Consider the following 18,202-nt stretch of genomic DNA (forward strand, 5'->3'; position numbering starts at 1 on the left):
TAGTTGCTATGATTTCCTCTATTCATGTTTTGATAGCCTTAGCGACTATCTATAAGTTAGTAATTCACCAAATGGATGTGAAAATGAATTTCTTAAATTGTAACCTAAGGGATATATATTCAACCTAAAGAGTGTGTGATTCCTGGCAATGAAAAAAAAGTGTGTAAACTTCTTAAATCTCTTTATGGTCTAAAATAAGCAACGAAATAATGGCATGAAAAGTTTAAGGATTTTGTCCTAAGTGACGGTTTTAAATCTAGTGATATTGATAAATGTGTGTACACCAAATCTATGAATGGTAATTGTGTCATAATATGTTTATATGTGGATGACATGTTAATTTTATATACATGCATTGATATAGTTTTAAGAACTAAATCATTTTTGGCATCTAATTCAAATATGAAAGACATGGGAGAAACAAATTTAATATTAGGAGTTAACAACATAAGGAAGAGAGATAGTATATTACTATCCTAAGAAGACTATGTTGAGAAACTTCTCAAGAAGTTTGATTATTATGAGTTAGTGAGTACCTCTTATAATGTTAACTCTCACTTAAAGAAAAATAGAGGAGACCTTGTTGCTCAATCTTATTATGCCCAAATAATTAGAAGTGTACTGCATCTTATGAATTTCTCTAGACTTGACATTACTTATACAATAGATAGATTAAGTAAATATACACACAGACTCAATCAAAACCATTTGAAAGCACTTACAAGAGTCATGAGATACTTGAGAGGTACCCATTATGGTATAAGTATAGTGGATTTTCTACTTTACTAGAAGGGTACAATGATGCTAATTGGATTTCTGATTCAGATGAGACAAAATCCACTAGTGGCTATGTGTTTACACTTGGTGATAGTGTAATTGCATGGAGATCAATTAGGCAATCTATTATTGCTAGATCAACTATGAAGTTAGAGTTTGTATACAAGAAAAACTGTTATTATCTACGGAATATTATCTACGGAAATTTTTCCGTAGATAACGTTTAATTATCTACGGAATATTATCTACGGAATTTTTTCTATAGATAATGTCCAGTTATCTACGGAAATTTCCGTAGATAAATTCCGTAGGTAAAACATATTTTTATTATCTTTTTATTTTTATTTATTATAAAATAATTAGAATATTTAATTTAACATCATTAGAAAAAAAACCATTATAAAATTTATTATTTTTTAATTTAATTATTTATTATAATTTATTTTAGTTACCATATTTACCAAAAAATTATTTTTAATTAAAATATATTTTAGAATTTTAGTTAATTCATTATCATTCACTCACTTGATTAAAAAGTGATAAAATATAATTAATTTTTAATTAATTTAATAAAATAAAAACTTTAGAATATATATCCAAAATCTGTAACAATTTCTTGAATACAAATATTTAATTAATTAATTTTAATATATAATACATTTAATATTAGAAAATTTATAAATATTTTAGTTATAATTTTTATTATCTTTTGATTTAATATTGGATTTCTTTTGATTATGAAAGATATTTACTTGGATTGAGTTATGATTGTTATAATCTTTTAATTTAATATTGGATTTTATTTATTATAAAACATAATAAATAAAATCTAAAATCTGGAACAATTTCTTTGATTTATATAATAAATTTAATATATAATAAATTTAATATCAGAATATTTATTATAATTTTAGTTATGATTTATATAATATTTTGATTTAATATTAAATTTATTTTGATTATAATATTTTAATGTATTTTATTTAAAATATCAGTTAACATATTTTATTATATTTTCATTTTAATTTATTATAAAATAATTAGAATATTTAATTTAGTATTATGAAAAAAATAACTATTATAAGATTTAATTTATTTAATTTCGTTATTTATTATAATACTTTTTAGTCACCATATTGACCAAAAATTTATTTTTAATAAAAATATATTTTAAAATTTTAATTAATTCATAATCATTCACTCACTTTATTAAAAAGTGATAAAATATAATTAATTTTTAATTAATTTAATAAAATAAAAACTTTAAAATATATGTCTAAAATATAATTAATTTAATAAAATAAAAATTAAAAATAATGCTGATGAAGAATTAATTTATTTTTATTTTTATAATTTAGTTTTGTGATACACGGAATATGTTTTGAAACTTCCTGTTGCCCTAACACAGACCTCCTTTTCTTCTCTGTTAAACGGCTGCTAAACCCTAAACCGCGCGCATGAGTATGAAGCCCATACCCCTGAATCCCTTGCTCGTGAATATTGAGAAGCCTTTGCTTTCCCCGTTGCCCTGCCCTCGCTCCACACTTGATTCGATCGGTTGCTTCTCCACCATCTCCGGTTAAATTAAAGGTCTATTTGTTTTGTTCTTGCTTGCAGAGCCACTCCATGTTAGATTCTTCTTGCTTAATAGAGCCAGACATGCATTCTGATTTCAGATATCTTTGATTAGCTTTGACTCTTTGCTTCTACCACTTTCCTTTCTTAACTTGTTATCTTCTTCTACTTGTTTTACTCAATTTGTCGTGCAAAACACTTAGCTTTCTCCTATATTTATTCCGAGAAAGAGAAGAAGAACAATTCAGGGTCTGGTACGTATACTGTGCTTCTGTTGAGATTTATTCCTGTCCCTTCATATTCTTTTTCATCATATCTATTCACTCTGTTCACTCCACTTTGCTACATTATTATATAAAGGGTCTGAACTATGAAGATTTATCTTTTGCCAATTTCTGTTCTGGGTCTGCTTGATTTTATTTTATTTTATTTGGTACATGGTGTATTAAGCTGAACATGAAATTTGTTGCGGGTTGCTCGGTCTCTTTCTTTTTTCTTTTTATGTTAACTAAAACCAATCACTCTGAAGCTTGATTTTCAAATGTCTATGGATCAGGCTGTTGTCAACCTATATATAGTCTTGGAATTAATGATCTTTTTCTTTCGGCCTAGTTAAACGTGTGCAATGATCAATGAAGCAGGAACCACTTAAATCTTATAAATTGATGTCTTTCTTCTGTTCTCTTAATTCATACATGTGGTCTTGTGTTGTGGCAGGTGGTTGGCTTTAAAGGTGGGACAAAGCTGAAACGTGGCTAGCAAAGGAAAAAAGGTGTTGTTATTGGTATCTGAATAAGTTATTGGAACCAACAAAGAAAGAAGAGATGGAAGCAGAAATCTAGAATGAAAAACACAATTTTAATGTGGCTCGGGAGGTGGTGTCAGTTTTGAGTAAGTGGGGTTGTCTCCGATTCTATCTTTAAGAAATTTATATGTTTGAGAAATTTTGTCTCCTAACATGACCATTCTTTTCTGAAGTCCTTGGACTGTGTTACCATTTTAGTAAATAGCCTTATATTTGAGACTTCAATTTCAACTATATAGATCCTGAAAGACTTGACCGCAATGGCAAAAGCTGGAAAACTTGACCCAGTCATAGGAAGAGATGATGAAATACGCAGGTGCATCCAAATTCTTTCTAGGAGGACGAAGAACAATCCTGTGCTAATTGGTGAGCCTGGTGTTGGAAAGACTGCAATTTCTGAAGGGTAAGTACTTAGGTCTTCATCCTTGCTGTTTACTATAATTTATTTCTGATATGGTGCTGGCCAGCGTTCATTTCTCCACCTCATTCGTATGCATGTGCAAACTCTCTTTTCCATTCTTTCTTTCTAAATCTTAAATCTTTCATATTTCTTCTGTTTCACTAATGTAGTTTATAACTTCAGTTCTGCACCTTCTTCATCTCAATTATTTATTCTTAACAAAGATTCATTTTTTTAAACGAATCTAGAACTGGGTTGTTTCACAACGTCTTACTCAAACTAAAGATTTGTTTTTGATTGGATCCCACTTGTGTGATTTTGCTTCACTCAAATATTTGCTTTCTTTTTTTGTGTGCAGAAAGGTAAAAGAAAAAAAAAAAAGAGAGAGAGAGAACATGACTATCACAGGTTCTAGTTCTGGACAACCACAATTCATTTCCAGCACTGGGAACAGAAGCCTTTCCAATGCGCCACTCATTGAGAACTCAGATACTAATCAAATTGTTGTGCCTGATGTGAGTCTCGGTTCTCATTTATTTTGCCTATTTGACAAATGTTAAATTAGTAGCATTGACTTAGATCATGTATTGACTGAATGATAATTACTCTGCTTTTTTCATTTCACAGCGATTAATGTCTTTTTGCATAGATGGCTTTCCCTTTCCACCTCTCTCTCTCAACCCTTGAAAATTATTTCTTAGATGGGTCCCACTCCCCAATGCCTCCAAAATTTGGCATAGCTCACGAATTCAAATGAGTTGGTACTCTTCTTTTGTTCTTTCTGCACTACCTCTCCTATCCAATTCGCTTAATACTTAATTAAAATTGTAATTTCATAGCCAATAAAAAACCAGACTATCAATTTATACTTAATTTTCTAGTTCAAAGCCATTAAGCTAAAAGTATGGAATCATCACCCTCTCGTCACCAGGTAAGAATAGGACATTCTATAACATAATATTTACGTAGATGACAGTATTATTGTAATACAACCTCGCTATACCTTCCAAAGGATTGTTATTTTTTGGTTTATGCATTTAGTTTATAGTGGGAAATATGCAACATCGATCATAGCTTGCACTCTTCAACTACTTAATTACCCTTTTTCTGCTGCATTTTTTTTTCTGATTGCATTTTGTTTTCGAGTTTTGTTGCTGGTGCTTGTGTAATTGTGTTGATTGTTGAAGTGGATTGTTGAAGTGGATTGTTGAAGTGGATTTTATTTTTTTTTATTTTATTTGATTTGAATTGTTTGACTGTTTTGAATCTAAGTTGCTATTAGATATTTTGGTGCTGGTTTTCATTTTTAATTATTGGTGCTGGTAAGTTATCTACGGAAATTTCCGTAGGTAACTTATCTACGGAAATTTCCGTAGATAAGTTACCTACGGAAATTTTCGTAGGTAAGTTACCTACGGAAATTTTCGTAGGTAAGTTACCTATGGAAATTTTCGTAGGTAAGTTACCTACGGAAATTTCTGTAGGTAAGTTACCTACGGAAATTTCCGTAGGTAAGTTATCTAAGGAAATTTCTGTAGATAAACGCATCCGTAGATAAATTCCGTAGATAAACACATCCGTAGATAAATTCTATATCCGTAGATAAAATCCGTAGATAACGTTATCTACGGAAAATTTTCCATATCTACGACCTTATTATCTACGGATTTTTTTCCGTAGATAATCCGTAGATAATTATCAGTTATCTACGGATTTTCATCATTATCTACAGATTTTTTCCGTAGATAATGCTGATTTTTCTTGTAGTGCTCTAGAGATGACTGGTACGAACGTTGAGTGATTGAGAAACTTATTAACAAACATTCCTCTATGAATGAAACCAACCTTATCAGTGTCAATACATTTTGATAACCAATCAACAATAGTTATAACTAAGAATTGTGACACCTTCTACCTCACATACATGGATAAATTTAAAACTTCTTAACACATATTTATAAATATTAATCCAAATCCATACATAAATAATCCAAATGAAATCTCTAACATAGGGTAAAGAATATCACATAACAAACTATGAAACAGACTCCTAATTATTAAGCGGAAACAAAAAACTAAACTTGAATCCTATCATAAAAACTAATAAAAATATTATTGCTAATCTAAGCCTCAATGTCATATGTCTTATCAAAGCACTCCTAAAACAAGGATTATGCCTTGTCATCAGTATCATCAAGATCCTAATGAGCATTACTTACAACAACATTCATACAATCAAGACATGAAAACATCAGGAGTGAGAAACTTCTCACTCTAGCTCATGGCATGGAATAAAAAACAAATAGCTAAACCCACTTCAATCATACAATATAATGAGATTAATGATCAACTGTCACAAATAATCATTTATTACTACCAACACAAGTACTTGTTAATAACGCATCAATCATCACTAATTCAGACACATGCTAGTTTGGAATGCAATGGACACATACTTTTGATTTGCATACATGTGGTAACAATCTCAATATATGTACAATGCATGTTAACAATTTGTCAATTTACATGCATGTGATGCATGTCACACAGACTCTTTCATATTATGAATTCAATGTATACATATGCTCAATGATTTTACATTAAATGATTTGCCATAAGTAAGATTTGTCATACTCAAAATAGTTATTAATCATGCATACTTGTTACCATATACACAATTTGCCAACATTGTTCCATTTGCAACATTCATTCATCATCACATCACAATTTCATATTCACTCATCATACTCAATCATATCTATCAATTAGCACAATGATCATTATGAAACCATCTGACCAAATATGAAACCTTAGCCATAATCACTAAGAGATCATTATCAAATTAAGCATTTACATTAATAACTTAACTAATTTAATAACGTTATGATTCCACAAATTGATTCCTTAGGTATCACTATCATGCATCAAACACCTTACACATTAATAATTAACTCACGTTATAACTTATTTACAATTGTTCTCTCTCCTGATTTATGTTTCTTATACATTTAATTACAATAATTCAATCTCATTTTTACATAATTGCATACTCATAATATCTTCTCACACTACAAGAATGTTTTAATTTAGAGTCGGCCAAAAGCTGACTCTAAATCATAAAAATTGATGTAATATTGTCCGTTATTCGTCGGTTTTTGGCCGACTCTAAATAAGTCGACACAATTTTTTTTGTGTCGGCTAAGCCGTCACTAACAAATTTATTTATTTTAATTTTTTCTTGTCGGTTAAACCGAAACTATGTTGACACAAAATTTATTTTATTTTTTCCTTTATTCTATTTGTATTTTTAACATTCCTGGGACTCGATCCATGAACCTTGAGATCTTAAGTGAACTTGATAACCAGGTGTACTAGAACACATTATTCATATATAACATTGAAAAATTTAACTTTATCTCTTTTGAAGCACGTATATTATTTAAATATAGCATCGGCTTTTCCGATGCTAAACTTAAAATAAATTTAATTTAAATTTATTTTAAGTTTAGTGTCGGAAAAGCTGACGCTATTCTTTAAATATAGCGTCGTCTTTTCCGACACTAACTTGATTTAAATTTAAATTAAATTAGTGTCGGAAAAGCCGACGCTATATTTAAAGAATAGCGTTAGCTTTTCCGACGCTAAACTTAAAATAAATTTAAATTAAATATTTTAAGTTTAGCATCGGAAAAGCCGACGCTATATTTAAATAATAGCGTCAGCTTTTCTGACGCTAAACTTAAAATATTTAATTTAAATTTATTTTAAGTTTAGCATCGGAAAAGCCGACACTACATTTTAAAATAGCGTCGGCTTTTCTGACACTATTTGCGTCAGCTATTGACTGACGCTTATTTTTCACCACTTATTCACCTTTTTCTTGTAGTGTCATATAATTATCTAAATGCATTTTCTTAGGGTTCTTATAAGAATTCACAGACTACTCAAATCATATCAACAAACATCAATATATGAAATTAACCATAGATAATCATATAAAAGCATTATGGCTGAGATCCACTTGTTTAATTTTTGTAAGCGAATCAATAAAGTGATATTGATTGTACCTATCAAATAATGTGTTTCTGAACCATGAAGATAAAACACGTGTACATGACTTGTTTCATTGTTGCAGTAAATGCCTTTCTATGTGCAAGAAACTCTTATTTTCATCTTTCCTCCACATAGATAGCATGCCAAAGTCATATCGAAGGCTTTGTTTGAAGTTGAGGAGTGTTCATCTCTCTTTCTAAATGCATTTCACATAAGATGGAGAGTTGAATCCATGAATGAATTGTTTAGTAATGCACAGTAACAATGCAAACAACATTTTCAGAAAGTAATTTCCCATTACAATTTTGCAGATACAAAATTTCTGCTATGATAAAAGTGAAAGAACAAATATTTTACTCAAAACCCTAAACCCGAAACCCAAAAATTTCCGATCTCGCGACTAATGGTTTAGACATCCTTTTAAAAGTCTCATTAATTAAGGAATGCCCGGACACCAGACTAATCCTTAATTAATGGTTTTGAAAATAGGTTCATGGAGTTACCAATATTTTACTCAAAACATTGTAAAAAGAAAAGGTTTTTAAAGATCCAATAATGGCCTTGATAACTAGAATTGGGTTCGGGGTCGGTTACGTGTAGGGAAGGTATTAAGCACCCCTACAGCGCCCTCAATCGGTACCCTATATGATGAAGTTAACGTGATAAGAAATAATAAATTAAATATTAGATCCCCTTTATTAATAATTATTTACATACTTGAAATTTAAATAATATAGTTAATCCTAAAATGTCTACATGATTATTTTTATTATAACGATAATTATTATAAATAAGAAATAAAAATAAAGAGAAAGAAATTAACTGAAATACCTCTTGAATGAGCTCTATTGGATCTTTAAAATAGGGAGATTTTAGGTGCTTTGTGGCAACCTTTCACACTACATTGCCTCACAAAATCTCAAGAAATATAAGAGAGAGAAAAAGAGAGAAAAATAGAGAAAAAGAGAGAAATTTCGAGCTCTAAGGAGTGCTGGACGAAATTTTTGGGGTCCTGAGAACTGTGGCCAAGAATTCTATTTATAGGCATCAGACGTGGGCCAAAATGACCCATTCTGGATTCGGAACAGCCCGTTTCGGATCCGAACGTTATGTAGTATATTTGCACCCTAGAACGGCCCGTTCTGGGGTACAAAATTAAGCCCCTTTGATTGGTTTGGAACGGCCCGTTCGGGTCTAGAACGGCCCATTCCAACCTACCATTTTTAGGCCTTTTAGAAACATCGGAACGACCCGTTCTGGTCTAAAACGACACGTTCCAACCTACCATTTTTAGGCCTTTTAGAAGCCTCGGAACGACCCGTTCCAATTCAAGAACGGCCCGTTCCGGACTTGGGAACGCCCCTTTCCAATTTTGGAACGGCCTGTTCCGGGCTACTAAAAATAGTTGATTTGGGCTTTTGGGCCCTCTGATGTCCTATCTTGTTGTTTGTATGCCCCCCAAATGAAATTAGGTGTCTACAGCTGCCCCTCTTTACTTGTCCTTTGGAATAGCTGTGTTGTTTTTCCAAAGGCAAGTAAAGAAGTAGACATTTCGTCCGGATCTTCTTCTCGTCTCTGTGTTGATGCTTCTATGTTGCTTCCCTTGGACAAGTATATTTGCTCGTATTCTCACCCTTTAGAGCAGTTGAGCATTGATTGCGTACTCTATTGGGTAACAAAATTGACAAACTGTACACCTGATCTTCAGTCTTCGAGTAGAAGCTCCATTATTTCGACTCTTAATTGCTTCTCTTGCGATAGTGAGGTGGAGATCCGGTTCTTCAACCTGCTGATGTTGAGTATTGTTGTGTCGGCCTCTCTAGGCCGCCTGCTGATATTGTGAGTATTTTTATGCTGACCTCTCCAGGCTGCCTGCTGATATTGTGAGTATTTTTATGCCGGCCTCTCCAGACCGCCTGCTGATGTTATGAGTATTGTTGTGCAGCCCTCTCCAAGACGCCTGCTGATATTGTGAGTATTATTGTGCCAGCCTCTCCAGGTCGCCTGCTGATATTGTGAGTATTGTTGTGCCGGCCTCTCCAGGCTGCCTGCTGATATTGTGAGTATTGTTGTGTCGGCCTCGCCAGGCCGCCTATTGATGGTGAGTATTATTATGCCGGCCTCTCCAGGCCGCCTGCTGATGGTGAGTATTATTGTGCCGGCCTCTCCAGGCCGCCTGCTGATGGTGAGTATTATTATGCCGGCCTCTCCAGGCCGCCTACTGATGTTGTGAGTATTGTTGTGCTGGCCTCTCCAGGCCGCCTGCTGATATTGTGAGTATTGTTGTGTCGGCCTCTCCAGGCCGCCTGTTGATGGTGAGTATTATTATGCCGGCCTCTCCAGCTGCCTGCTGATGGTGAGTATTATTGTGTCGGCCTCTCCAGGCCGCTTGTTGATGGTGAGTATTATTATGTCGGCCTCTCCAGGCCGTCTGCTAATGCTGATGATGTGATTACCTCTTTTCTGTGGGAAGACGTCTGATGAAGACGAGGATTTCTGGTAGGTGGTGCCCTTGTGATGGTGGGCAAAGGAGTAACTGCTGAATCTTTTTGATGATTGATTGTTTGTTTATTGATAGATGGTTGTGGAATGAAAGACTTCCCCTAGGTGGATGGGCAGGAGATGTTTTTTGTGCCCCTGTGTTGGTGGGCAGAGAAGTGGATGGTTGGCAGGGATTCCAGTGTTGCCCCTGCCACGTGAGTATTGTCATGCCTCTCCAGGCGCTTGCTTGTGGTAGGTTTTTTTTCTGAATTTCATTTTTTGTTTAGCTTCGGCTCTTTCATGTTTGAAGCTTGCCTTTTTTGCTATTTTTCTAAATGCTTCGGCTTTTTCAACATTTGTGAAGCTTGGCTTTTTCTCATGTTTGTTTTGCTTTTTTATTGTCATCATTGGTGGAGGGATCTATTTCCATGATGTTATTTGCTGGATCTTTATTGAGGAGTATTATTTTGGAAGCCACTCCTGGCTTTGGTAGGAAAACATTCTTGATCTTGGCATTTTCATGAATCTTCCATCATTCGGTTGAGGAGTAGGGCGCGATGGCCTCTTCATGCTTATAGGCTTGATTATTCTTCCTCGTCTGGTTTTATCCCATCTTGCTATTGATGTGTCTTTCTTTTCTTGGTGGCTATATGAAACCACTTGTATGGAATGCCATTGTTGGGGCTAGGTTTTTTTTTTTTTTTACATGATCTTGGCTCTTAAGGTACTGTCTAGCTGTTGATCTTTTTTACGAGTGCTTCGACCTCTTGATTCCTCCAACAAGTGATGGATAGACACACACAAAGAATGCAAGAACGTAAAAGAAAATGCAAAGCAGAAATGGATTGGATGATTTTTTTTATAAATAAACTTATACCCTTTTGTGCACGCTTGTGCCATATGCATGTTATGCAATGATGCTTCTATGCTAATGCTTCAAATGCAAATTTATTTTCTTTCAAGAAATTAATCTATGCGCATTGATCAATGACATGGACTGTTAGCCTTTAGCCCTGTCAAATTCAGTGTTGCTTCTTGAACTTGAGGTTTGTGTAGTTCAGCCCTCTCGCTTATACCGGATGTGATATGTTAGCCCTTAGATCAGGTGTACCTAGACTCTGTTCTAGGACACCTCCATCTTTTCCTTGTGAGTATTCACTTTGCATACTCCGTGTATCTCTCAAATTTATCTTAATGCCATATAGGTCAAGAGGAAAGAGAGGAAGAGGATATATACATGTATTTTTTTGCAGAAGTTTTGTTAGAAAGGATTTTTTTTTCAAAAATAGTTTTAGAAGAATGGCTGGTCGAGGTAGGCTAGTGGATTAGGCTGATGAACAAGCACATTCAAAGTGAGGAAATCATTTTCCACGTTGGCTTATTATTTCCTTAAAAGTGAAGCGATGACTTGGGATTGCATATTTGATTAAATGATCTTCCCCAGCTGCCTTTCGGTTTTCAGCTCGTGATGCTGCTTTGTCCTAACTTTTGCCTAGGTTACTTGAGATGTGTTTCCTAGCGGACATTTTCTTTTGATCCTCCCTTTTGCCTAGGCTACTCTTTTTGTTTGTGAGTCTCCTAGCGGACCTTGCCCTAATTTTTGCGCAACCCCCTTAGTGGGTTTCCTGCCAGGCTTTTATCTTTGCAGCATTCGTGATCATCTTTCATTCCTTCATTAAATGCGGATGCCCTTTGCGCTGATTTCATTTGGACTTTTATCCACAAGTCATGCCCAATTTGATTGATCTTTATGTGTTTTTTTATTGCATATTAAGCCATTGTTTCTGATGACGTCCTTATTTCAAATGTACTTGTTCATTTAAGGTTTGTTGACGAGGCTTAGATTAGATAAAAGGGAGAAGAGAAATGAAGTAGAAAAGTGTATGGCATTAAAATAGAATTTTCAATTTACACGTGCCCATTTAATGTAGCTTGAGGGCCCGAGCATGCCCCAAGTTCGTGATTCGTACACAAAGAGAAAGAAGGAGGTTGCCCCTTAGAGAGGCTTAGGTCATCTAACTATAGAGTTAGTCCTCCACTTGCTTGGATGTGGCACTTTAGAAGATTTCGTGTAGAGGGAGGGCCTTTGGCTTCTTCTCTCATGAAGGTGTTCTCAACCTGTATCTTTCCTGAGATGTAGGAATGGGTAGAAGTGATGATAGAGCTTACTATGAAGTCTCAAGAGGAACATTCAATCTGTCTCTCGATTTTCAGCTCGAACAAACATTGTTTTTTTTTTTCGAGAACGCCCTTTGTAGGTTTTCATTCTAGCAGTTTCTTAATAAGCAATGCTTCTCTCTTGTTGAAATCACCTTTCGAGAAAGCTCTAATCGCTTTGCCTTAGTGTTTGAGAGATTCATCCTCCTCAGGTGCTTACAACTCGTTAGGAGTGTGGATTCGTCCATTCCTATTCTGCCTGGATTTCACGGTTGCACGACACGGCTTTGTCCTCTTAGGGCGTCTTGATGATTTACCCTAAACACTTTATGCACGGTTTGCTTCCATTACTTCTGACTAACGCACATAGGTTAATTTCCCGTTTTATTCTCATTTATTCTTTTACAAGGATGGATATGCTCTAAATGAATGTAATGTAGAATGTATAGAAAGTTGAGAATAATAAATATCAGTCTTATTGATTTGTTTATTTGTGAATGCTTAAATAGATTTTGACAGTATTAAGCGAGAATCTATATTAGATTCTAAGAAGACTTACTTTAAAAAAATATCAAAGCAAGGGTCCTACCATAGTATTTTTAAAATTGATTTGGGCTTTTCTTTAGAGCGCAGGTACTGTCGTATATTAGAGCATTCACTTCTCTTAACTTTCTATACATACTGCAACCTAATCCTCCTTAGCTAATAAAATAAAATGAATGAAATTAGTGAGCTAATCTAGAATGCATGTCATCTTTTTTTGCCTAATCTTTATCATGTTTCTATTATCTAAAAGGGAATGATGCATGGTAAATAAGAGACTTCTTTTATTGATTTTTTTTTACAAAAAGGAAACTACCTATATGATGTTAATGGAATGCTGACCTAAGAATGTACGAAGGGGTATAAAATTTTTATTATTATTTTTTTTATTTTATTATTATCTGTTTGCTTATTTTAAAATTTTAATCCACTCTTATTAGAAGAAATAGTACAAACAAATGCACACACACATGCTCAATCAACGTACACCCGCGGACGATTGTGTTCAAATCCTTGGTCTGTGGTCCCTGTCAAGAAAAGTGTGTTGTATAGGATAGTTCTAATCTAACTGGTCTTTAAAGCCCCCAAGGTGCCCCCATTATAGGGACCCAGTATCTCTGTCGCCGTCACCTGGAAAACTCTAAGGTCTGTCGCAGTATTTTAGGCTAGAGTAACCGGTTATCACCTTGAGTGTGATTTCCAACAAGGCTCGCAGGCTCCATGGCCAAACTTGGGCCGGTCGTACGTCAACCACTCTCTATGTTTAATACCCTCATGCCCTCGGGTGTAGGGGGAACTGTTGTGTGCAAAGGTTTTGTTACAATTTGTATTCCAACAAGTGCAAAATTTAAACAGGCAAATAGATATTAAAGTCAAGCAAATAAAACAAACAACGTAAAGGGAAAAAATATTTAAATTATTATTTTTATTTTATTAACTTCATCAATTAAATGGGCCTAACCCTCTTTAAACGTCCCCAGTGGAGTCGCCATCTGTCGCAACCCAAAAATTTCCAATCTCGCGACTAATGGTTTATACATCCTTTTAAAAGTCTCATTAATTAAGGAATGCCCGGACACCAGACTAATCCTTAATTAATGGTTTTGAAAATAGGTTCATGGAGTCGCCACCAATATTTTACTCAAAACATTGGAAAAAGAAAAGGTTTTTAAAGATCCAATAATGGCCTTGATAACCAGAATTGGGTTCGGGGGTCGGTTACGTTTAGGGAAGGTATTAAGCACCCCTACAGCGCCCACAGTCGGTACCCTATGATGAAGTTAACGTGATAAGAAATAATAAATTAAATATTATATCCCTTTTATTAATAATTATTTACATACTTGAAATTTAAATAATAAAGTTAATCCTAAAATGTCTACATGATTATTTTTATTATAACGATAATTATTATAGATAAGAAATAAAAATTAAGAGAAAGAAATTAACTGAAATACCTCTTGAATGAGCTCTATTGGATCTTCAAAATAGGGAGATTTTAGGTGCTTTGTGGCAACCTTTCACACTACATTGCCTCACAAAATCTCAAGAAATATAAGAGAGAGAAAAAGAGAGAAATTTCGAGCTCTAAGGAGTGCTGGACGAAATTTTTGGGGTCCTGAGAACTGTGGCCAAGATTTCTATTTATGGGCATCAGACATGGGCCAAAACGATCCGTTCTGGAATCGGAACGGCCCGTTTCGGATCCGAACGTTATGTAGTATATTTGTACCCTAGAACGGCCCGTTCTGGGGTACAAAATTAAGCCCCTTTGATTGGTTTGGAACGGCCCGTTCTGGTCTAGAACGGCCCATTCCAACCTACCATTTTTAGGCCTCTTAGAAGCATCGGAACAACTCGTTTTGGTCTAAAACGGCACGTTCCAACCTACCATTTTTAGGCCTTTTAGAAGCCTCGGAACGGCCTGTTCCAATTTTGGAACGGCCTGTTCCGGGCCACTAAAAATAATTGATTTGGGCTTTTGGGCCCTCTGATGTCCTATCTTGTTGTTTGTATGCCCCCGGATGAAATTAGGTGTCTACAGCTACCCCTTTTTACTTGTCCTTTGGATTAGCTGTGTTGTTTTTCCAAAGGCAAGTAAAGACGTAGACATTTCATCCGGATCTTCTTCTCGTCTCTGTGTTGATGCTTCTATGTTGCTTCCCTTGGACAAGTGTATTTGCTCGTATTCTCACCCTTTAGAGCAGTTGAGCATTGATTGCGTACTCTATTGGGTAACAAAATTGACAAACTGTACACCTGATCTTCAGTCTTCGAGTAGAAGCTCCATTATTTCGGCTGTTAATTGCTTCTCTTGCGATAGTGAGGTGGACAGTTCTAATCTAACTAGTCTTTAAAGCCCCAAAGGTGCCCCCATTTTAGAAGCCACAAATGCTACAACACACATGCTCAATCAACGTACACCCACGGACGATTGTGTTCAAATCCTTGGTCTGTGGTCCATGTCAAGAAAAGTGTGTTGTATAGGACAGTTCTAATCTAACTAGTCTTTAAAGCCCCAAAGGTGCCCCCATTCTACGGACCCAGTATCTCTGTCGCCTTCACCTGGAAAACTCTAAGGTCTGTCGCAGTATTTCAGGCTAGAGTAACCGGTTATCACCTTGAGTGTGATTTCCGACAAGGCTCGCAGGCTCCAAGGCCAAACTTGGGCCGGTCGTACGTCAACCACTCTCTATGTTTAATACCCTCATGCCCTCGGGTGTAGGGGGAACTGTTGTGTGCAAAGGTTTTGTGTACAATTTGTATTCCAACAAGTGCAAAAATAAAAATAAAGAGAAAGAAATTAACTAAAATACCTCTTGAATGAGCTCTATTGGATCTTCAAAATAGGGAGATTTTAAGTGCTTTGTGCCAACCTTTCACACTATAATGCCTCACAAAATCTCAAGAAATATAAGAGAGAGAAAATGATAGAAAAAGAGAGAAAAAGAGAGAAATTTTGAGCTCTAAGGAGCGCTGAACGAAATTTTTGGGGTCCTGAGAACTGTGGCCAAGATTTCTATTTATATGCTTCAGACGTGGGCCGGAACGGCCCGTTCCGGATCCGAACGTTATGTAGTATAATTGCACCCTAGAATGGCTCGTTTTGGGGTACAAAATTAAGCCCCTTTAATTGGTTTGGAACGGCCCGTTCTGGTCTAGAACGGCCCGTTCCAACCTACCATTTTTAGGCCTTTTAGAAGCCTCGGAACGGCCCGTTCCGGACATGGGAACGGCCCATTCCGATTCTGGAACGGCCCATTTCGGGCCACTAAAAATAACTGATTTGGGCTTTTGGGCCCTCTGATGTCCTATCTTGTTGTTTGTATGCCCCCCGGACAAAATTAGGTGTCTACAGCGCCCACAAACCACCATTAAAGAAATTCTATAAAAATTTGTTTCAAAGGTACTTTCATTAAATTTTTTCTTTTTTTCTTTATTACTTTATTCATATGATAATTGTCATAAATAAATAATAATCATGTAGATATACTATTTTTGAAGTGTGTGGGTCAATACCCCTATTTTATAAGCAAATTTAATTTAAAATAACATTTAAATAATAACTAATACGGAGATTAAATATTCAAATTATTATTTTTTTTATGCTAATATTATCATAAGTTACCGATATAAGACATGGTAGGGTGTCTGATACCTTTCCTACACGCAACCAACCCCGAACTCAATTCTGACTATGAGAACCATTTGGTAATTTTAAAAAAAAATTTATCCCGATGTTTTTAGTAAAACATTAGTGGCAACTCCTTTCAAAAAATCATTGATTAAGGATTAGTCTCGTTTTTGAACATTTCTTAACTAATGAGATTTTCAAATGGAGGTCCAAATCATCTGTGAGCAAGCTCAGAATTTTTTTCGAGTTCCGACAGTGAGTTGCTTGAGCCAAAAAAAATCTTTCAAGGTAAAGAAACTAATTTTTGCTCAAGCATTGAAAATTTGCTTGAGCTTTTTGTTTAAATGCTTGAACATTGAGATTTTGCTTGAGCTAAATTTTGTGAAAAAAACAATTGATTTTGTGCCACAACTTAATGGGGTCAAGCTTTTGTTCCAATGCTTGAGTGAATTTAAGGTTGTCCCATTTTTATCTTCTTTCTTCCAAACTTGCTCAAGTCTATGATTTTATTCTCTATTTACCCATTTTTCTCTCCCTATTTATCCTACAAAACAACATCTCCACAAGTAATCAATAAATTCTAGCAAATTTCTCAAAAGAATTTTCTCAATTCATGTTGTTTCTTGATAAATTCAAAGAAATAAATACAAACAAATATCCAACCTCTTTTGGTATTACACTACTACAAAAATGTTGCAGTTTAGAGTCGGCCAAAAGCCGACTTTAAATCATAAAAACTGACGTAATATTGTTGCTTATTCATCAATTTTTGGCTGATGCTAAATAAGTAGACACAATTTTTTTTTGTGTCGACTAAGCTATCGATAATAAATTTATTAATTTTAATTTTTTATTATTGGTTAAGCCGACACTATGTCAACACAAAATTTATTTTATTTTTTCTTTGTCTTCTTTTTCCAGCTTATCATTTATTCGTTTGTATTTTTAACATTCGTTCGTATTTTTAACATTCTGAGAACTTGATGTGTAAAGCTTGAGGTCTTAAATGAACTTGATAACCAAGTGCACTAGAACACATTATGCGTATATAATATTGAAAAAATTATCTTTATCCCTCTCAAAGCACGTATACTGTCAGAAAAATTGATGTTATTTTAAGATGTAGCGTTGGCTTTTTTGACACTAAATTTAAATTAAGTTTAGTGTGGGAAAGCCAAAGCTATTCTTTAAATATAGTGTCATTTTTTCCAACACTAATTTAATTTCAATTTAAATTAAATTAGTGTTGGAAAAGCCGACCCTTTATCTAAAGAAATAGTATCGACTTTTCCGACACTAAACTTAAAATATTTTATAATTAATTCAATAACCATCAAATATATTTAAACCCCAATGTTAAGTCAAAAGATGATCATAGATCCCTCAAGTTTTAATAATAAGAAACGAAAGATTTTCTTTGAAGCAAAATTAAATATCTACAAAGATATTCTATATTAGACGAGATGTGAAAAATATATATCGTCTGTAAGATGAAGAAAACCAGATGAAGCATGCAGTTTGTCTCTTTATGCATTAAACATATACTTCTAAGTGAGACTAACATTAAATTTCATTTAATGTTTTATTCCTTATCAAATCAAACTAGAAAGAAATGTTGGGAATCTCAAAATTCATTAGAGGAAAAGACAAATTATTCGTTAGAAGAAACAAGGAAAATCTTGAATATCACAAATAAAGTAGAAAAAGGCTTTACAAAAGACTGCTATGTGCTGACTTCAATTGCTCTATGCTAACATTACTTCTAGTACCATACCCA

At 34.4% G+C, this 18,202-nt stretch overlaps 1 protein-coding gene across 2 annotated transcripts; it reads left to right on the top strand.

Moving 5' to 3' along the window:
* The first annotated feature begins 2,169 nt into the window (after window positions 1-2,169).
* Window positions 2,170-4,630, top strand: LOC109790962 (uncharacterized). Of its 2 annotated transcripts, XR_014434356.1 has the most exons (6): window positions 2,170-2,367; window positions 2,556-2,606; window positions 3,070-3,243; window positions 3,397-3,560; window positions 3,916-4,072; window positions 4,185-4,630. XR_014434356.1 is itself a non-coding variant. In XM_083076139.1 (5 exons), exons 3-5 carry the CDS (start codon window positions 3,418-3,420, stop codon window positions 4,242-4,244), a joined length of 360 nt encoding a protein of 119 aa, XP_082932265.1. In that variant the 5' UTR covers window positions 2,170-2,606; window positions 3,070-3,243; window positions 3,397-3,417; the 3' UTR covers window positions 4,245-4,630. The 2 variants fall into 2 exon arrangements, 1 of the variants encoding a protein (XP_082932265.1); XM_083076139.1 differs by having other exon boundaries at window positions 2,170-2,606.
* Window positions 4,631-18,202: the final 13,572 nt, after the last annotated feature.

Source organism: Cajanus cajan, chromosome 1 (genome assembly GCF_000230855.2).
Source record: "Cajanus cajan strain Asha chromosome 1, NIPB_CcT2T_4, whole genome shotgun sequence".
Lineage (NCBI taxonomy): Eukaryota > Viridiplantae > Streptophyta > Magnoliopsida > Fabales > Fabaceae > Cajanus > Cajanus cajan.

Bases quoted from the DNA above. Each gene is read 5' to 3' on its own strand.
- LOC109790962 (XM_083076139.1), top strand. From the start codon at position 3,418: ATGGCAAAAGCTGGAAAACTTGACCCAGTCATAGGAAGAGATGATGAA. The intron at 3,561-3,915 runs GTAAGTACTTAG...TTTTGTGTGCAG, and splicing joins AAGACTGCAATTTCTGAAGG to AAAGGTAAAAGAAAAAAAAA. The intron at 4,073-4,184 runs GTGAGTCTCGGT...TTCATTTCACAG, and splicing joins ATCAAATTGTTGTGCCTGAT to CGATTAATGTCTTTTTGCAT.